This window comes from Toxorhynchites rutilus, chromosome 2 (genome assembly GCF_029784135.1).
Source record: "Toxorhynchites rutilus septentrionalis strain SRP chromosome 2, ASM2978413v1, whole genome shotgun sequence".
Lineage (NCBI taxonomy): Eukaryota > Metazoa > Arthropoda > Insecta > Diptera > Culicidae > Toxorhynchites > Toxorhynchites rutilus.
The window spans coordinates 84,763,384-84,785,441 of record NC_073745.1 but is presented as its reverse complement, the minus strand read 5'-3'; the positions used below and the strand labels follow the sequence as shown (position 1 = coordinate 84,785,441).

The 22,058-nt window shown below is 38.7% G+C and overlaps 2 protein-coding genes across 2 annotated transcripts; one reads left to right on the top strand and one right to left on the bottom strand.

The window, feature by feature from the left end:
• The first annotated feature begins 25 nt into the window (after positions 1 to 25).
• On the top strand, positions 26 to 15,495 carry LOC129770163 (ATP-dependent RNA helicase Ddx1). The gene is made up of 4 exons (XM_055772819.1): positions 26 to 44; positions 10,090 to 10,221; positions 10,286 to 11,989; positions 14,972 to 15,495. The coding sequence occupies exons 2-4, from the start codon at positions 10,206 to 10,208 to the stop codon at positions 15,439 to 15,441; spliced, it is 2,190 nt and encodes a 729-aa protein (XP_055628794.1). The 5' UTR covers positions 26 to 44; positions 10,090 to 10,205; the 3' UTR covers positions 15,442 to 15,495.
• LOC129770166 (RNA-binding motif protein, X-linked 2) lies at positions 15,422 to 16,236 on the bottom strand. Its single transcript, XM_055772827.1, has 2 exons — positions 15,956 to 16,236; positions 15,422 to 15,891 (listed from the first exon to the last, which is right to left on the bottom strand). Exons 1-2 carry the CDS (start codon positions 15,967 to 15,969, stop codon positions 15,489 to 15,491), a joined length of 417 nt encoding a protein of 138 aa, XP_055628802.1. The 5' UTR covers positions 15,970 to 16,236; the 3' UTR covers positions 15,422 to 15,488.
• Positions 16,237 to 22,058: the final 5,822 nt, after the last annotated feature.

Below are 22,058 nucleotides of genomic sequence, written 5' to 3'. Positions count from 1 at the left end.
CACATTTACGTGGATGCAAACGTCAGTAACTTCAAAACAAACCGGTAGGTGGATTCTACAAAGCTTGTTTCATCAGTTATATCAAGATTATTAGAAATAATTTACCTATATATGCCTGCACTGAAATTAATTTTAGTATTGATTTTATATGTGGAAAACAGATAAACGCGATTCTTCAAGATTTTGCATCATTTTATGTGCAGCACATAACGCCACCGGTGTTGTGACAGCCATTCACGATAAAAAAATAGTAGAGCAACAAACGAAAATAATATCGCTCTCTGATTGTACGCTTGAAATTCTCAAGCTTCGAGCAGAGCTGCAGCAGGTTTTCAAAGGTTTCTTCATTTTAAGCTCTTTGTTTTAGTTATACTTTTCATGAACCTTCAAAATTTCCACCATCTCATCTTACAGAAATAACACTCCATCCCCCGATGTGGTGGTAAACTGGTAAGCGCCACTCAGAAGGAAATATCTATCATAAAAATTTCAAACTCAAACAAAAACGGATGGCTCGTGAGAAATCAGAATAAGCTCATCAATCTAAAAATCACAAACCAACCGTTCACTTGGTTCCAATTGAACATTCAACCGTGGACGACAACATTACAAAAATGTTCACTAAGCTTTGGTAAGAGGAATATAATCTTCAAAACACTCCCGCTGTTGATACACTTTCGAAAGGTGTTGGTCGTTATAAACAGGATTACGATGCGTCGGTTGGCCAACCTATGTCCGTTTCTCTTTCGCTGCCGTGATGAACGGACATGCTAAATCGTTTGCTTGTGAATGCACCCAAGGGGTAAAATATTATTTCGCCCTTATTTGGGCAGTTACTAGGTGTTCCCGTGATGATTTTCTATATCACGGAAAAGATATTTCGGATATACGGAGGATTGAATAAGGTTGGCTTGATGATTTCAGTGTCGAACGTCGAAACGAGATCACAAGCGAAAGAATATTATTTCGAATATATTTGAACTGATCGCAAGACAATTTCAAGGCAAAACAAAATATCCATTCATCCATTTATTGAGAATTGATTTAAATGCAACTTCAAACAAATAATTGCTTATCCAATGGTAGCCCTACGTTAACCTTGCGATTATATCACAGACCTAACCCACACCTAGTTTTTTTCGTTTTGGATGGAAAAAGCTGCAGATTTGAATAACGTCAACAACTGGAGAGTCAGGGTTTAGTTTTCATGAAGTCCCGTTCCCAGGCTATCGACCGCTTCAACCATGTCAGAATCAAATGGAGGAGTTCTGGTATTGTTGAGAAAGCAAAACAAAATAGCCGTATCCATAGAGTTTGTAAACAACTCTTTGGGCTTCTGGAACACCATGATTTTGCTAAGAATATCCAGTGTGTGACATTCTAGAATTGTTTAATTTGTTTACTCGTTCTTCGCAGTTTCAACTAATCGTTGGGGAATGTTGGAGTGCGTTGGTCATTTTCATCAGGAATTAAAAGAAAATCGTTTAAAGAAACTGAACTTTTTGAAACAATTCAAGCTCGGTATATGTTATGAATACCTGACAGCGAATTGAAAAAGTCGATTTGACGAACTGGCAACTACGAAGTTTTGGAAGTTTCGAAGTTTTTTTTTAATTGCGGTCAACGATGGGTCAGACTTGTTTAATACGTTGAGCCCCGTACCGTTATTACTGCGTATTCCATTGAACTCGCAACAAGAAAGCGACATCACACGAGAAACACTAGTACAATATCAATGTCGGTCTCAGCTCCCAAAGATATTTATTTCATAAGATTTATTTGAGTCACATTTCGTTTATTTTCTTATTTTGTAACTGTCAGTTCCAATGACCAACGCGTGAAGACTTTACGATTTCTTGTTCGTCCTATCTAATATTATAATAAATACGTTAAATACGAATTAATCAACAACTACTGAGCCTTAATAAGAAAGACATTCACTGGTCTTATAACAGGACACTGTCCGAGCAAATACCATCTCAAAAACATAGGTTTAGCACAAGATGATATTTGTCGCTTTTATAATGCCGGAAGAGAAACCTCGGAACATTTGCTCTGTAACTGCGAAGCTCTAACAAGATGCAGACTTCAACACCTTGATTAAGCTATTCTGGAGCTCAAGGAAATTTGGTTTACGTCACTGATCAGGATTAGAAATTTTATCAAACAGAGTATTCCTGATTGGCACCTATCTCGCCATAGCTTTCAGTCTATCCTTCATCAATAAGCAATAGATGAACTTGAAGTGTAGGGGTGTGCCACAATAGTTCAAAATAATGGACGCAATGGCTCACACCCAACAGGGGGAAGAATAATAATTACGTTTCTTGTTTAGATAAGTTTGATTTTTAATTCGAAAGCAAAAACTAAGTATTATGGAGGAGCGACACTCTAGTAACCCGCCCGGTGTGTCACCCGTTCACGCTACGCCACTGGTTCCCCCAATTGACACGGTTTGCCAGAGTTTATAATTCAGTTCCTTGCAGTAGTGTTTACAATCGAATACGAAGCAAAGCGTAATCGGTCGGTTAAAAAATTTATGTTAAAAGTTGTAGTCGGTTCCCAGCCTAATTGCAACACAAGCTTTTGGGCAGAAGCATTACTCGATCATTAACCTTCAACCTTGGTGTCTAGTTTGATTCAATATGCAATTGGAATGCTCACATTACGTATTTGAAGCAAAAATATCAAAAGAAGTTTCTCCGTTCGATTGGCAACACGTGATATGGAGCTCATCCGAGAGATCTCATAACGCTCTATACAACAACTATTCTGTCCATTCTGGAGTATAGCTCTTTCTGCTTTCTCTCAGCAACCCAAAGTCATCTTCTAGAATTGGAACGAATTCAATATCATTGTCTGCGTATAGCTCTCGGCTGTATGCACTCAACGCATAACATGAGTCTCGAGGTTCTGGCAGGAATAACACCTCTACAGAACCGATTCTGAGAACTCTCTCTCCGAATACTGGTGAAATGTAGAGTCACGAACTCACTTGTGATTGAAATCTTTGAGAAAATTCTTCATCTAGATATACAATCTCGGTTTATGAGAATTTATCACCACTCATATATTTGTCTTCCATCGTTTACTCCAGGTGTTTTCAATGAAAATTCTTGCACCTTCCGTAAACTGCAGGAACCTTGTTCCGTTTACGTTGTTGAGCTGGCAGCAATCGACTTCGCATTGGGTATGATCTCCAACAAGCCTGCAGATCATTACTTTATTTTCTCGGATAGACGCTTGAGGTTCTCCTGTCGATGAAAATTAGTAGACACCCATCTTATTTTCTCACAAAAGTGAGGCAGCAGTTGAGTGCATTAATCGAAAGATCTTATCAGATAACCTTTGTATGAATCGCATCTCATAGCTCAATTCCTGGCAATAAGAAGGCGGACACTCTCGCAATTGTGGGTGCCCAGGAAGGCGGATTGTTTGATAGACAGATTTCATACGGTGATTTTTTCCAATTGTGGCATCTGAGTTACCTCTTGAGTTGGCAAACCGATTGGGGCACTGGAAGTCTTGGGTGGTGGTTACATTCAAGCATACCAAATGTTTCTTCGAGAGCGTGGTTCAAAGATTTGGACGTAAGTCATGGCTTCATTCGCGTAATGAGTAGGCTTATGTCTAACCATTACTCGCTAGATGTGCATCTCCGCAGAATAAATTTTTCGGCAATGTGCGGATTATTAAGCAGCCCGAGAGCACCTTTTAAATACCCTTGAGGCTCAAGAAAGACAACCCAATGTTCCTATCAGAGACGTGTTGGAAACTCGCGACATCTACTATATGCAGTCGATCTATGTGTTTGTGAAACGGTCTAGTATAAGAATTTAATGCCTTTGTGTTCTTCTTTTTCGTTATTAGTTTGTTTGTCCCCCCCCCTCACCGTCGCCCACCTTCGACAACCATTCGAACACCAGTGCTATCCCTGGTCCTAATGCATAACGCTACAGTGCGTGTGGCATCTCTCGGTTGAGACAACGTTACCCAATTTCCATATCCCAAACCTGACCAGTCCCACAAAATTGTTGATCCTTAACCTCGAGTAAATCGCGTGCCTTCTGTTGTGAAGCTGACCAGCATTCCATTAACTCCCAAAAAGTATAGCAGAGCTCGTAGCATTTCGCCTCGAAGAATGGCAAACTGTTCAACCATTTTATACCCTTTTCGGCGTAGCATATCCCTGTTGTCGAAGCTCATTTCGTCAATTTGAGTTGCCCGGAGCTCAATCGACTCTCACGAGAGCAAATATGTTGGCCATTCTATTGAAACAAAAAACTTATATTTTAGCAAAAAAAAATCTTCATCTAATTTTTATAACAAAACCTACTTTTTCGACCCAAAAAACAACACAATTTTTTTAGAAACTTCTGTCAAAATTTGACAGTCTCACTTGCTTCGCTAGTCTAAAGGGTGTGTCACATCAAATTGCATCACGGAAAAAACGCTGTAGAAATTTAATTTATAGGAATTATATCTTCAGCTTTCGCTTATAATCAGATAAGAGTGTATAGATCACGTTGGCCATGCTTCACTGTCAATTTTTCGTAAATTTGGAAAAATGTCGTCGAACGAAAAAGAGCTTCGTGAATTAATCCTGCGCACTCATTTCGAGAATCCGGTTTTGTCACATCGGGACATCGGTAAGATGCTGGGAATCGTCCAATCCACGGTCAACAGAGTACTAAAACGATACTTCGAGAACCTAACCATCGACCGGAAGGTGAAGAACGGCAAAAATGGATGCTCCGTCAGTGAAAAAGATCACAAGCGCGTAGTTAAGCAGTTTAGACGTGATCCGAGAAGTTCGGTCCGGGATGTCGCCAATAAGCTGAATTTGTCAAGTTCATTCGTCCAGCGGACCAAGCAGCGGGAGACCTGCGTACATACAAGGTTCAGAAGGCTCCTAACCGCGACGAAAGGCAAACATGGTGGGGAAGACGCGAGCCCGGAAGCTGTACACCGAAATGCTGACGAAGCCGCATTGCCTGGTAATGGACGACGAAACCTACGGACTTTCAAAGCGGACTTTCGTCAGCTGCCGGGCCTGTTGTTCTTCTCCGCAGAGGACAAATTCAGCGTTCCGGAGGAGATTCGCAAGCAGAAACTATCCAAGTTTGCCAAAAAGTACATGGTGTGGCAAGCGATCTGCTCTTGCGGAAAGCGGAGCGCCCCCTTCGTGATGACCGGCACGGTAAACGGGCAGGTTTACCTTAAGGAGTGCCTACAGAAGCGCTTACTACCACTATTGAAACAGCACGAGGGCCCGACCATCTTCTGGCCGGATCTCGCTTCGTGCCACTATTCAAAGGACGTGTTGGAGTGGTACGAAGCCAACGGGGTCACCTTCGTGCCAAAGGAAATGAACCCGCCCAACGCGCCGGATCTTCGCCCAATAGAGAAATATTGGGCGATTATGAAGCAGGCCCTCCGGAAGAACCCAAAAGTTGTCAAATCGGAGGCGGACTTCAAGAGAAAATGGATTTCTGTTCAAAAAAAACTACAACCTGACGTTGTACAGAACCTTATGGACGGGGTAAAGAGGAAGGTGCGAGCATACGGGCTTGGGCTCGAAGTATGAATAAAAAGAAAATGCCAAAAGTTGTTTAATAGTTTTTATTTTACTGTCTAAAATTTTCCAAACGGATCGGTCTATTGGGCGAATTTCTACAGCGTTTTTTCCGTGATGCAATTTGATGTGACACACCCTTTAAACTCATATGGAATATTTGCTTTGTTTTACTACTCATTTTTCTGTCTTAAAACACCAATGAGCAACGGCAAACGTGGCAGGGTTCAGCAAGTAAAATTTGAAACAAAATAAACTTAAATGGAATGCGACATCCCGGACCGAACTTCTCGGATCACGTCTAAACTGCTTTACTACGCGCTTGTGATCTTTTTCACTGACGGAGCATCCATTTTTGCCATTCTTCACCTTCCGGTCGATGGTTAGGTTCTCGAAGTATCGTTTTAGTACTCTGCTGACCGTGGATTGGACGATTCCCAGCATCTTACCGATGTCCCGATCTGACAACTCCGGATTCTCGAAATGAGTGCACAGGATTAATTCACGACGCTCTTTTTCGTTCGACGACATTTTTCCAAATTTACGAAAAATTGACAGTGAAGCATGGCCAACGTGATCTATACACTCTTATCTGATTATAAGCGAAAGCTGAAGATATAATTCCTAAAAATTAAATTTCTACAGCGTTTTTTTCCTTGATGCAATTTGATGTGACACACGCTTTAATTTTGAAATACTTGTATGTTCTTTGTTTTTTTGTTTTCAAAAGGATTTAAACTTTGCAGTTCATTCGCTTCTAATTAAAATACTTGTAATACTTTGTTTTTCTATTATCTTAAAGGCTATCTGCTATCTGGTTTGTCAACACGGAAACGCACAATATGCAGTTGAACAATCCGCATCCGAAAATAAATTACAAAATTCCAAGGATTGATCTTGAGCAAAGCCAATCGAATAAAATTAAATAGATTCAAAATCACTATCAGATACTATTTAAGCTCACGATTTTTGAACACATACAAAGAATTGTGTAGCTGTCACATAGAATACATATTCAATACTAGAAAGTTAATTTACTTTCACAGATTTATTTCAGAAGTGTGCTCATTTCATCTGGAAAGCTTAAAGCTTCTTGAGGCGTTGGCACAATTTTTGACAATTTTTGAAGTGGCTCGTATGTTGTGTTATAATATGAGCTCCATCAGAGCTCGAGTTTTTGAAGCGCACAAAAACGAACACAACGATGTTATATACACAGACTCTTTTTCTATCATTTAAAAAGAATTGAAAAAAAAAAAGATAAAGTAGGAAGCATGTACTGATATCTATAGATCCTCACTTGACAAAGGATGAGGAGTAAAAGGTCGAAATTTTGCAGAGATTTCGGAACGCCTGAATCTTCGATATAAATGATGACATTAAGATAAAAAATACAGCATTTTCAAGCTACAAATTTCTAGTGTGTGATGTGTATATGTGTTGTAGATACAATACTTTGCAAGAACAGATGAAGCGTTTATAGTTTGTTTTCAAAGTTTCTCTAGATTTTGAGAATATATGCTTACAAGCAATCCAATCAACATGATTATTTCGTGTCCATTTGATTCATAGAGAGTTTCAGTAGAACTATTTACTACAGAGGTATTCTCTATCGAATGAAACATCATCCTTTGATTTCGAATTAGGAATATTTCATGAAATAATGAACGCACAGCAAATCGATGGTCAAATCTACTCATCGCAATCTTGGAAATATTTAATACATGGTCCAGTTGATGCTTTGACGAATGCATTATTTTATAACAGAGTTACAGCGTTTCAAAGATCACTCAAAACATTTTCGACATTTCGCCACAGGAAATGTCTGTTCATTCACACGATCAATTCACATTTAGTTATCAGCGCAATAGAAACCTTTCCGCAATAGTTTCAAAGGGTACTAATACCTTATTAAAAATATTTTCAATATCTATATATATTTTTTAATTTTTCAACTGCTTATTGACCATCCTGCATTGAGTGTCTAAATAGCTTCCAAAATGCCCGTGGGGAAAAAACATCAGAAAACTCACAACTCAATAAGTTATTTGTATTGCTCTAAATCCTTATTAAAACGTCACAGTTTACCAGAGAGCAATTCAACGCCAAATTAATCCTCCGCTGCCCCGATCCTCCCCATTTTATTGAAATTTTGTTAATTTTTTCCAAAAATGGCCCTGAAGCCTGTTGCCCTATTGAAACATTTTTTTTGAGAAATTCATTAACCTTCTATTATTTTTTTTTTATAAATGTTCAAACTATTGAGAAAACTTTCTCATAAATTGAATAATATATCGAAAACTATTATATCTGTTTAAAATAATATTATTATATATAGGTTATTAGGTAGCTGATCCGAAAAATTTGAAGAGATAGGGGATCATAAAAAATCTTCCACGCTGATGATCAAATCTTAACTACGAAAGAATTATTGAACTTTTCCTTGAGACCGGTTTTTGCCTTAAAATGACTGAACTGAAAATTCAAAAAGTGCGCACGTTGCTTTCATTTGAGGAAAATTTGTTGTGAACACATTTAAATTAGTGGAAGATAACAAGAAGGATAATAGTGTGGTGTCAAGAAAGGAACTGTAGAGTGGTTGGAAGGCTTCAATTTGGCTGATAGAAACAATCCAATTTATCATTTTTGGAAAATATAATTAAAAACACAAAATTTGAAGTTGGTTCCTTACATTTAAAAGTTGATCCTGAGTTCTATTAATTTGAAAGTTTTACAATTGCATTCTATGCTAAATTTTCTTATCTTTCCAATGAACAGTATAATTATTCTAAGGAGCGTACTTTCTAAATTAGAGTCAGTTCAAGACATAAAATTAGACTTAACAAAAATTCAACAATGTCCTAGTTGAGAATTGACTACATGCGTAGGATTTTTTCATCAAATATGATCCTCTATCACCTCCTGAAACATTCTATAATTTATCAGAACACTGGCTCAATTGTTTTAAGTTGACAACTAGTGATGCATAGACAATCTCCTGCAAATGTAAATATTTATTCCTAGAAATTAATGGAATGAAAATACTTTGGAAAAATGATTTTACACACAATTCTGTATGAAAAACTATACAGTTATTATCATATATTGTTCTCGAGATATAACAAAACGTATAGATAATTATATTTTATAAAAATCATTTACGCATATCATGGAATCTCAACCATTATGGAATCGTTTAATTTTTATAGTTTTGGCTATGAGGGCTATGCATACCCAGTAACTATAAATGTTCGATCTTAGGAAATAGTTGGTCATTCACAATTTACGTGAGATATTTTTATAATACAGATTTCACTGAAGAAGATCCATGATATGAGAGAAAATATATGAACGTTTGACTGGGCAGCACTCTCAGGCTTCTCAATCCGTTTATTGATAAATACGCAGAGAAAATTCTTCCTGTCCACGTGGACTCAGTCTATACCCCTTCCCCCCTCTCCGTGGACAAGAGTGGACATTTTCTTACCCCCTACCCCCCTAAAGTTGTCCACGTGGTATGTGGACAGCCCCCTATTTCAAAGTTCGACATCACACCTGAAAATAATCATTCATATTTCAAAACAGTGATTTTAAGTCGAGATGAAAAATAGAAGGTGGGAAGATTCACGGGTTTTGGTTGTGTTGAACTTTGATTGTGTTAGTAGCCAGGAAGATAGGAGGTTCACATACCAGTCATACCAGTCAGTTACTCAAATGGTACAAAATTGAATGTTTCAACGAATAACGTTGAAAGAGGATATACAGAAGCTAATTACAGATTTCCAAATCATATTTTTCGCATTATGAAACAAACAGAACATATCACGAACTAAAATGTTTATTTTTTTCTTTGATTTCAGAAATAGTATTCTAATGCCTACTATGTTTGGATTCTAGAGCAACTTCATGGAAGTTTGATTTTTGTCAGCAATTGTAATTTTTTTTTTCAGAATTAAGGTGCTGAAAACTTCAGTCGTCTAAAACTAAGACGCAAGCGGAAAAGTTTTCGTCTCAATCTAAGTCATACGGAGTCAATTGAATTTATTTTTCAAGTTCATTCTACATGAAAAAAACTTGCAATTTTTTTCCCATGCACTGTCAAATGTTTATCCGTCAAAAGAACAAAAGATTGTGTGACTCTGACTTTGTTCGTTTACGTTTTTGGTCGACGTAACGAGAAGTAAAATTGAATTGAAATTAAATTTAGAACACTTCAAGAATACTGAAATTTCAGTTTCTGTTAAAATGTCGGGCCCTTATGATTTTGAACGCTAGCATTGATTTAGGAAAAAAAATTAGTTCGTTCATTCCATTTGCTTATTTTTACTTTTAGTAACAACACTTTTCCCATGTAGTGAACTATTATAAGAAAAGTAACATACATAAACAAAATCTGTGACGTCACAGATTAAAAAAATCTTCCCACCTTTCATTTTCATCTCGATCTTAAGTAAACGTCTGTCCACCTTCGCTACCTACCTTGTACAATTTATTATCACATCTATTTTTACTAGGGTACATCGCGGCTATTTGACATATTCAATCTGTATCAGGTATCGATTTCGCGAGAATAATTCTTAATATTCAGTCGAAATAGCTTATTCTTATATTAACCCAATAAAAGCCAAAAATGACTGCATTTGAGGGTAAGTTAGCTTAATTTCGCAATGAATCTGTATGATAATGCTACCGGCATTTTTACTTCCCCAGAATTCGGTGTAATGCCGGAAATCGCCAAGGCGATTGATGAGATGGAATGGATGCTTCCAACAGACGTCCAGGCGGAAGCGATCCCCCTGATACTGGGAGGCGGAGACGTGCTGATGGCTGCCGAAACGGGTAGTGGAAAAACCGGTGCGTTTTGTTTGCCCATTTTGCAGATCGTATGGGAAACACTGCGGGACATTGGGGAAGGAAAAGTGGGCAAGGCGGTAGGGCACAGAGCCAAACCGTGGACACTATCGTTTATGGATCGAGGTAACGCCCTGGCCGTGACCCCCGATGGGTTGCGATGTCAGTCGCGTGAGTTCAAGGAATGGCACGGCTGTCGAGCAACAACGGGTGTTCGTGGGAAGGGCAAGTATTACTACGAGGCGACGGTAACCGACGAGGGTCTGTGTCGGGTGGGTTGGTCGACGGAGCACGCGAACTTGGATCTGGGAACGGATAGGTTTGGTTTCGGTTTCGGTGGAACGGGAAAAAAGTCCAACTGCAAACAGTTTGATAACTATGGAGAGGCTTTCGGAAAGATGGATGTTATTGGTTGTATGCTTGATCTGGACCGCGGGGAGGTTAGCTTTGCCAAGAACGGGGTATCGCTCGGAGTAGCTTTTAAGATTAATGACAACAATCTTCGCAATGGCAATTTTTTCCCGGCTGTGGTGCTGAAGAATGCAGAAATGTCTTTCAACTTTGGTGAGTCCGATTTCAAGCATCCTATTCCTGACGGATTTGTCGCTGTTTGCAAAGTTTCGCATGAGCAGCTCGCCGTGAATTCGAATACGGGAGAAGCAACCGCACAGGATACGAAACCGAAACCAAATGCGCCACAAGCACTGGTGATCGAACCTTCGCGAGAATTGGCAGAGCAAACTTTTAATCAAATTCAGAAGTTCAAAAAGCATCTCAAGGATCCGGAAGTGAGAGAATTGCTGCTGATTGGCGGTGTTAACATCAAGGATCAGATGGAAATTCTGCAACGGGGTGTAGACATCATTGTTGCCACTCCCGGTCGCCTGGAGGATTTGATAAACAATGGATACGTTCTACTCAGTAGCTGTCGCTTTTTTGTTCTGGATGAAGCCGACGGATTGCTGAAGCAAGGCTACACAGAACTTATCGAGCGTTTGCACAAACAGATCCCCAAAATTAATTCCGACGGATGTCGACTGCAAATGGTGGTCTGCAGTGCCACACTTCACTCGTTTGAGGTGAAAAAACTCGCCGAGCGATTGATGCATTTTCCGACATGGGTCGATCTGAAGGGTGAGGACGCGGTTCCGGAAACCGTGCATCACGTTGTTTGCCCGGTTGATCCTCAAAAAGACACCAGCTGGCAGTCGTTGCGATCTCACGTTCAAACGGACGGTGTGCATGCGAAGGATAATGTTAGACCCGGATCGAACACAGCGGAAACTCTGTCGGAGGCAATCAAGATGCTGAAGGGGGAATACACCGTTCGAGCTATCAATGAGCACAACATGGACAGGGCGATCATCTTCTGTCGCACGAAGCTCGATTGTGACAACATGGAGCGTTACTTGCGGCAAGTTGGTGGTCAGAAGTATTCCTGCGTTTGTTTGCACGGAGATAGGAGACCGCAGGAGCGAAAGGCCAATTTGGAGAAGTTCAAGAATAAAGAAGCCAAATTCTTAATTTGTACCGATGTGGCAGCACGAGGTCTTGATGTTTCAGGTATGATATAACGCAACAAAAGTAAACTCTATGGTACCAATTGCGGATTTCACGTCAACTCGTCTATGGGATTGACATGACCCTCTCAGAACTGATTTGGAAAAGGCTAAATATTTTTGTTCATTTTTTTATAAAAATGTTTTACTCGAAAATGGTAAGTCCTACAAAAAAAGTGATCTATGGAAGAGTTTTAGTAAAATAATTAAATTTTCAGTAAAAAATACCGAAAAAATATTTTTTGAAATCATATACTTAATTTATTATTATCATATCTACAGTGACTGTTAATAGATACCTGAATCTACAACAACTATTCGATACCAGACCGACCAAACAATAGCTTGAGAGCTGTCGTTGCTCTCTGAATTAAAACATATTATGTTTGACTACAAAACAAGCTGAAAGCTGTACTTTAGCATCCAAGGGTCACCATAAATCTATTTCTACCTGTTATTGATTTTTTCTATAGCTGTACAAAAAAAAAATTCGAGAAAAAGTCTTGAAAAAGTTTTTATTAGGAAAACTTTTTTGGCTTAAATATGCACAATTTGCGATGTATGGAAGAGTTGTAGGGCACATATTTATTTACAATTTATCTACCATTTCATCAAAATCAGAGATGACCATTTTGAGAAAATCGACTTTCAGTTTTTGAAATCGATTTTTTTCAGTGTAGCATTTCAAAAAATATTTTCTCAGTATGGGCCTGATCACGAACGTTACTTCACGGCGAAAACGAAGTGAATTGTATACAACGTAATTACGGCTGCCACCGTGTGTGTAGAATCCGGAAGAATTCATCCGCCGTGACAACTTTGATGAACTCGGTGTTATTATGAATACCACGATACTGTCACGTCACGGGGAAAAACAAGTATATTTGACACTTTTGTTTTAGATGGTGAAAGCTAGTCACGCGGAATGGAGTATATTTTATTTCGGATTTATTTAGCTTTTTTCTAACATTTTGAATCGTGTCTTACTTCTTAGGTATGAAAAGATAAACAAACAGCAATTTACCCGCTTGGTGGTATTTTTAGAACGAAAACCTATCCAGAGGACGTAAATTTGTTTATTTGGATTCGATAAATGCGCTATGGGATGTAATTGAAGACTAAAAATGTAGCTCCCGTAGACCGATTGAAACATGGCGAAAGGTCTAATTTCGATTGTCCTAAACGAATAGAATTTTTTTGTTCCTATTTTAAGGATTAGACTAACAGAGAGTTGTAACCCCATAAAATGGCAATGATCATTATGATTGATTATGTATAATATTGATTTGTTGATATTTTGAATATAAAATAATGACTGTAATGTTTTTCCAACATTGCAGAGCTGGTTACAAAAACTCAAACATTCGCAATTGGTGGACAAGACCCGAATCAGGATGATAGTTACATCGAATAAGGCCATTGATATCTTGTTTTCACGTAATAGATATTTCCAACGATATTGTTTTGAAGACATACTTTGAATGAAAGAATATTTAAGTTTCAAATAAGGAAAAAATGAATCTATAATTGCAAAGCTTTTAAATTAATAATTTTTAAATTATTCTCTAGTTCTTTTTCCGTTTTTTTTCCTTGATATCCGTGCAAATAAAATCTGAATCATTTTCTGCTTTTGGCAAATTCCTTGAAACTCATCAGATGTTTCATATGAAAATTATGCTTCTGAACGACACTACTGACCAGTTTCTGTTTAAATAATTATATCAAACCTCATGCCCCGTATATCAAATTACACGAGAATGGGGAGGATAAGAGGATTAAGCTTCAGAATCCCTTATGGGAGTAGCTCAGATTATACTGATCATGAGATGGATAAATTCGGGTTTATTCTGAGATATAGAAGATATTATTATTCATCAAAATTGTAGAAACCTATACTAAATACTTCTCACTATTCAAACGAGTAAGACAGAGCTGAGTACAAGAGTATGCGAGATATCGATTATTAAACTCATGATAGTCATGCTTTATCTCTAGAGTAATTTATAGAAAGAAGAAATAAAATTACATTCCCATACATTATTCAAGAGCAACCAAGTATTCCTCCTCATCTTTGAACCATCGTTTGATTCAGCAAACTAACACACCAAGCAAATGATTCATGGAATGAGTCCGAAGAGTTGGATTGAAATACCGAATCATCGAGATATAATCGCAAACTTGTCATTGTAAAACATACGTTCAATTAAATGGAATATTATCTCATACACTTATTAATTTTACCTACATCAAGGCGCGTAGAAGTATATCCTAAGGTGGGCCAACTTACTAAAACCACTCTTCAGCCATCTTGGAAGTCTACTGTGTTTTGTTTGTAAACAAAACACAATACGCTTGTGCCCAAGCTTGCTTGTGATCAGTCTGTCTCTTTCACACTTCAAAGAAAAAATTCCCCTTCTGCTTTCTTCCGTACTGTTTTCATATACCGCTCCCCTAACCAACTTAGTGACGAAACGGCCTCACCTAGTACCATAGACCCGTCTTGACCTACATGACGTTCAAACGTCCGAAATTATGCAACCGAATTAACGTTCAAACGCCCAAAATTATGCAACTGACATGTCTCTTATAAACGTGAATGAACTCTTTCACTTCACGGAGTTTATTTTTACACGCAACTGTCCGTGACAATGATGATAGACACAAAAAGATTAAGTGAAGTGTAAGTGATGTGAAAGCGTTTTTGACAGTGATGTTCGTAATCAGGCCCTATTTTTCCTGAATATTCAATAATTTTCCTCAAACTTTTTGTAGGACTTACCATTTTCGAGTAAAAAAAAAATATAAAAATATTTAGCCTTTTCCATATGTTAGTTCCGATAAATTTTCGGAAAGCTAAGTATGCCAAGTTGCTTAATTAGGTAAGGTCTTCACGCCCTGAAAGTTTAATTACGTTCTGAGAGGGTCATGCCAATCCCATATACGAGTTGGCGCGAAATCTGTCCAATATAACATTTTTCATGTATAGGTTTACCGTTCATCATCAACGTAACGCTTCCGGACGAGAAGAGCAACTACGTTCATCGCATTGGTCGGGTAGGTCGCGCGGAACGTATGGGTTTAGCCATTTCCTTGGTTTCGACCGTACCGGAGAAAGTTTGGTACCACGGTCAGTGGTGCTCATCTCGGGGCAAAAATTGCTGGAACACAAATCTCACCGACGTCCAAGGGTGCTGCATGTGGTACGATGAAATGGCTTATCTTGCAGAGATTGAAGACCATCTAAACGTTACTATTCAACAAATTGATAAATCCATCAAGGTGCCATTGAATGATTTCGATGGTAAAGTCACCTACGGTGAGAAACGATTGAACACAGGTAGCGGATACAAGGACCATGTGGAGCAACTGACGCCGGTTGTAAATGAGCTTGCACGGCTTGAGAGGGAAGCGCAAAGTCTATTTCTGAAGCGTTCAACCATGGTAAATTTCTACTAAATTTATTAAAGCCACAATTTACAAAACTATACTTCAATAAACAACTATCAGCTATATTTCGGTGCACATCCCTCCATATATAACTTTCTGGTTTCCTCATCCGCTTTGTCGTCTTTGGGAGGCTTATAGTCGGCTACGTGATCCACCCGGAGCGTTCTTCCTAACAGCTTGACTCCGTTTAGGTTGTCCACCGTTAGAATCGTTGACCGCTGGTCCTCGAAGCAAATGAAGCAGAATCCTTTCGACTTGCCCGTCTTTCGGTCTCGCACCAAGTTGATGTTGACAATTTCTCCGTACTGCGAGAACACCGCCAGCAGATCTCCCTCCGTTAGGTCCGACGAGAGTCCACCCACGAAGATCCAAGCGCTGTCCTTGTACTGATTGTGCCAGGAGTTTTTTCCGCCAAATTTTATGTCTTGTTCGCTCAGTTTGAGCACATTTTTCATGTTCCTGTTGAGGTGAGAATGTTTTAAATTACATATACTAACTGTATATATGGAAAACAAGTACTTACGTTAATGGATTCATTCCGAAATCAGCTAGATTTTCCTGAATTGAGAATATATTCGAACGCTTCGCAGGGTCAACTCAGTGCACTGAAACACAGCCCATCGTTTTATTTTGTTTTGAAACGATTATTTACCGAAAACAGGGCGGTATACATCTTGGTACAATATATCACTACCTGGAATCATATAATCAAGGGGCGAACCATTACAAATTTAGGTGATTCATGTAATAGTCAAAATTTTTATTTTGAAGTAATCGAAAACTCGCTCAGAATAGGGAAGGTGCTAGGTGGTCCGTGGTTTTCAAAATCATTTACAAGTGCATTTTGCTTGAAAAAACAAAATTTCTTGCAAACTTTTTCCCCTCACACTATCTGTCAAATGTTTCTCTGATCAAAGGATCAAACGTTTTCATGACTCGGGCTTTGTTTATTTACGTTTGGGTCCAAAGCAGAATTTTACCCGAGAAGTGGTCTGTGCGATTTAAAATGCGTTATTGGCGATCTAACGTACAAATCTACACCATGAGTTTGGAAGAAATTTAATTCTGCGCAATTTTATATATAACATTTTATTTTCTTACCTCGGTTTTTTTTTTATTCTTTATTTGAGAGGTTTTCAGCCTCCTGGGCTGGTTCGCCTCTTTATCGACGGCATTGCCGCAAGGTTTCGTTGGGAACAGATTGCACATAAAATTATCACATAAAAATTAGACGTAAAAATTAAACACATATAAATCCTTTTGCGAGACATGACTTAACAAAGAACTTGCTGTTTACTTGTTGGACCAGATGACATGGATGTCCTCGGACCATGGCTCCAGGCCAGTGGAGAAAAAGCCGTGCCGTTGAAGATGCCGGCGTGTTCTTATTCCCCTTCATCGTGGAGGGGAAGGAACAAGGATCTTCTTGACTGATCCATTGTTCAGACGCTAGATCTTAAAAAATAGTTCGGCATCTTTTAGGTAGCAGACAAGCGCTGCTACTCTTGCTGGATCGTCCTTCAAGATGTCCCTTACACTCCCGCTGATTCCATGCAGGTTTCGTAGATCATCGAATTTCGGGCAACCACACAAGAAGTGCTCGACGGAGTTGTGGATTTGGCAGAGGTCGCAGAGTAGATGGAAGGGTCCTCTATTGAATCCGTGTGAGACCGAGCAGTGACCGGTCCTCAATCTGGACAGGATTCGTTGTTCTCTCATTCCTTTAACATCGTCAAACCTGACAATCGTGCCCTTGATTTTTCTGAGGAACTGCCCCCTCTCTGCAAACCACCTTTCGGTCCAAAAGGTGCGGAAAGAGTTGGTGATCCACAACTTCACATCGTCAAGCGGCACATCCCGAGTGAAGAACGGTCTGGTGTGACCGATTCCGGCAAACTGGTCGGCCGCTTCATTCCCTGCGATGCCGTTGTGTCCGGGGATCCACATGAGCACAGTGTCGGGCAATATGTTCTTCCTGATGGTTTGTACCCATGGATGTTTGGACCTGGTCGCACCGATGGCATCAATGGCGCTTGCCGAATCGGAGACGACCAACAACGGCTTGGAAGATGAAGTTGTAGTTGCCTCGAAGATGCCGGCCACTTCGGCCGAGAAGACCTGGCAGATGTCCGCGAGTTTCTTGCTGGAAATCAGACTATTATTATTATCGCTTACCCCAAATCCAACTCCCGAGACGGTATTTTTCTGCTATGATGGCCTTGAAATATTCTAGCAGACCGATCGAGCTCGCCCTGGCTCGAAAGTTGTCCCTAATACCGTTCTCGACGAGAACAGTTGGGAACCTCCAGTCGTTCGCACCAAACCAGGATTGTTTTGCCACTGGGGGGAGGTTGGCGTGCGCCACCCGCTGCAGGATCGTGTTGCTAAGGGCGGTCAGGTGGGTCTCCCCTCTACCGCTGGTTTTCGACAAGAAACTGGCAGTCCTGGCTACGATCGCCGAGTCTATGATCAGATCGAAAGGAGGTTCTCCAATTTCGGCGCAGACAGAGGCAGCTGGTGTTGATGGCAGGAAACCGGAGACAGTCCGTAGTGCTTTGTTGTAGATCGGTGCCAGAGATTTTGGGAGCTTGTCTCCAGCCAAACACGTCAGTTCAAGGCCATAGGTGAGGCGGCTGCTGATGATGGCTTTGGCCACCCGTAGCCGAATATTTCTGTTGTTGCTCCGGTACGGTTTGGAAATGGTTTTCAGAAGGTTCAACCGGGTGGCACAGCTCTTCTTAACTTCCTCGAAATGGCGGAGGAAGTTAAGTTTGTGGTCAACAAACACTCCAAGGATCTTTAGCGTTTTTCGGCGGGGAATGTTGTTTTCGTATAGCTGGACCCTGGAGTTGGGACCCTGATGTCTATCGCTGCAAATCACCATATGGCCGCTCTTCTGCGCTGAAAGTCTAAATCCTCTCTCGGCCGCCCACCGGCCGATGGCATTGGTAGCTGCCTGTATCCTGATGCGTAGAATCAGAGTACGGCGGTTAATCCGGAAGGCGAAGTTAGACAGTTGGACTGGTTTTCTGGAGTCTATCAATGAAAACCAGTCCTCTGCGGATCTTTGGCGCAGAGTAAATGCACTAAATGGGAAGAGAAGGCCATACAATCCCATTCTTCAAGTGGATGGTATAACCTTCAGCGATCCGGTAGATACTTCGAACCTAAGTGGTGCGGACTCAATTTACTTCATTTTCAAGCAAATTCATGCATGTTTTCAAGCGATTTCTTGCAATAAATTCTCAGACCACCAGAGATGCCAGATTTACAAATATGTTTGTAAATTTACAGACATTTCTGTAAAACACTTTCTATTTTTGTTTTAGACTTTTTGGATATAACAATATTTCACAGGTTTTTGAAAAATAAGAGGCTCTATCCATCACATCAAAAATATTTGACTCACCATATGACATTTTTCCACAGTTTTAATACAGAAAAGTTATTATATTTAGTTTATATCAATACACATGACGTTAGACCAGCGATACTCAACCAGCGGCCCGGCAGTCTTTCTGGTGTGTATAAAGTTTGGAACTCATACACATAAGTACTTTTGCCCTGACATCATTGCAGACGAAAGAGAGCATACGGTTATAAACAATTAATGAAAAATTGCATTCTATGCAGTTAAGGAAAAATCTTGAACGAAAATTGTCTCTGATAATTATTTTCTGTTCTAGATAAGATTGTTTTGCTGAAATGCAAGGAGATTTATTGAAAATAGTTAAGTTAGGGTCAGGACTATGTCTTCTAAGTATTTGAACAACATCGAATAAAAATTTTCATTCTATTTTCAACAATTTACATTCGCTTTTGGGTCTGCTTATGACGAAATATGGGTTACTGTTCGATATTGTTACCACAGACATGGTTCATGGCCGTGTGGAATCTAAAACTTGTATAGCCTTGCATGGCGGATGGTATACACTGCATTTTCTTATAAATTTCATCAACGACAACACCGCAAGCCTTGGTGGATGTCCAATATATCAACGAAGAAATAATGAATTTTATAAAAATTAACAACGCGTATGTATGTGTATGTATGTATATGTAGATCGTTGAAACATTTAAACACACATACAACACATAAGTTATTAAGTGGTCCGAAAAATCAATTTTCTCCACTTTTTCCCAAAAATGACAAACGAAAATTAATAACTTTTCAATCACTGAACCGATTTAGATGATCGACATATAAAATTGAAACTAATGACCTAGCCTTTTATTAAAAAATATTTAACTTGCGAAAAGAATAATTATATTTTAGTATTTATTGATTTTAGTCGTTTTTCATTTTTTATGACTTTGGCGCTATATTTTTTTATATTTTTTCTTGAAAGCTGAGGAATTTTTACATAACATATCTAAATATCAGAGATGCAATTTTTTTCGTTTTTTTAGATATGATTTTTCAAAGTTCACCGGTGGTTCAAAAAATCATTTTTCCCCCTTTGTCCAAAAATAACTTTCTGCAAAAAATCATAACATTTGATTAATTTGAATACACCGATTTAGATGATCGATATATTAAATTGAAGCCAATAAGCCAAGCCAATAATATCACACTTGCGGGAAGATTGGATTCTAGTAGCATAGGTCTAGTTTAGTCACATATGAATATGTTAAATGTTAAATTTACAAAATTATAACTTAAAAACGATAATTATAGCATCTTTGATATCGAGATATGTTAGGTAAATAATCCTCAGCTTTCCATAAAAAATATAAAAAAATATAGCGCTCCTATCTTTAACCGAGAAAACTATGAAAAACTAACTCAATCAATAATTACAAAAGCAAAAATTCAATTTTTTCGCAGAAGGAATATTTTTTCAAAGAAAAATTACTCGTAAGCTTCAATTTAATATACCGATGATATGAATCGGTCCAATAGTTCAAAAGTTATGACTTTTAGTAATGGGAAAAATGGGGAAAATTGTTTTTCAAACCATCGATTAGTTTTGAAAAATCATATTTCTAAAACGAAAAAATAGCATATCTGATATCAAGATATTTTATGAAAAAAAATTCTAAGCTTTCAAGAAAAAATATAAAAAAATATGGTGCCCCCTAGTCCAAAACCATGAAAACATTAAAAACGACTACAATAATTACGAAAATAGGATCCATATTACCTGCAAGTTCAATATTTCTCAATTAAAACTCATTGGCTTCAATTTGATGTGTCGATCATCTAAATCGGTTAAGTTGTTCGAAAGTTATAAATTTTTGAAAAAAGTCATTTTGGGAAAAAGTGGAAAAAATGATTTTTTGGATCACCCTAAAATGGAAATGGGCACCCTAATGAAAAATTAAAAAAATACGAGTCTAATGTTTTGCGATAAAGAACAAAATTACAACTTTTGACGAAGATCTGAGAACCACTATACTGGTTTGGCGCGATGTACAAAGTATTAATGAATATGTGAAAATTAACGTTAAAAGACATTATTATAGATCTGCAAACTTTTACAGACTTTTCCCCATTTTTAACAGACATTCACATATTTTTACAGACTATTTTTAAAAATCATCTGGCATCTCTTCCTTCCACTTTTTATCGAATATTTTCAAATCGCAGGAGTAAACATTTACGTGACTCTGACTTCGTTTGTTTTTATTTCGTTCGGAAAAAACGTTATGTCAAAGAGAGGGGACATTAAAAATGCGTTTCTCAGTGAAAGGCTTAGATGCTCTTTCAGAGATGCAATGGTTAATTGAACAATTGACGGAAAAATGTAGTTCGGTCATTTTATAATTTTAATTATTTTTGCCCTTGACAACAATACCTCTTTTATAGTGTTGATTATCATAAGAAAAATAACACTCCTGATCGTTGGATCTCTTTTGACATTTCAATTGGATCTTTTTTGACAGCCATTTTGATTCAGTCCGCACTACCTAGCTTCGAACACGCTCGGGGAATATTTCGCGGGATTGTCCTCGATCTCCGAATATGAGCCCGATTTCATCCGTCGACAGGGAGCGGGTATCACTTCGGTCAGCAACTTTGTGGTCCCTATGAGTCGTCCTAATAATCTTCTCAACCGGAACTTCACCATCGAGGAACTTTCTGTTGCCCTACGTTCCGCAAAAGGTGAGTCAACTGGCCCTGACGGTATCGGCTATAAGATGCTGAAACAGTTGTCTCAGCTCGGACAGTCCACCCTTCTCAGCATCTTTAACGACCTGTGGAATACACACGAATTTCTCGAGGGTTGGAGACACAGCCTAGTAATACCCATACCTAAGGTCGGTCAAAGCAGCAACAACGTGAAAGGCTACCGTCCAATTTCCTTAACCTCCTGTTCAGTGTTTGGATTTCGATCAAAATCAAATGATACACAATGTGTCATGCAAGTAAACTCTCACAAACATATAACCAAATATGAGAGGATCATACTTGTATGAATGTCAGCAATCACTTTTGAAACATTTAGTGATTAAACTAAGAGAGGAACGAAGACTGTTGTTTGCATATTCGAGTTGTATCAAACATGGCACACTATTTTCGAAGCCTGCATACAAGTTTGAACCGCATATATCGTCTCATTTTACTATAGCGAAACCCACTGCACAGACAAGTGTAAAGCTATAAATGATACAAGAAAAATTTC

Coding starts and splice junctions, on each gene's coding strand:
- LOC129770163 (XM_055772819.1), top strand. Junction 11,990..14,971: donor ACGAGGTCTTGATGTTTCAG/GTATGATATAAC, acceptor TTTCATGTATAG/GTTTACCGTTCATCATCAAC.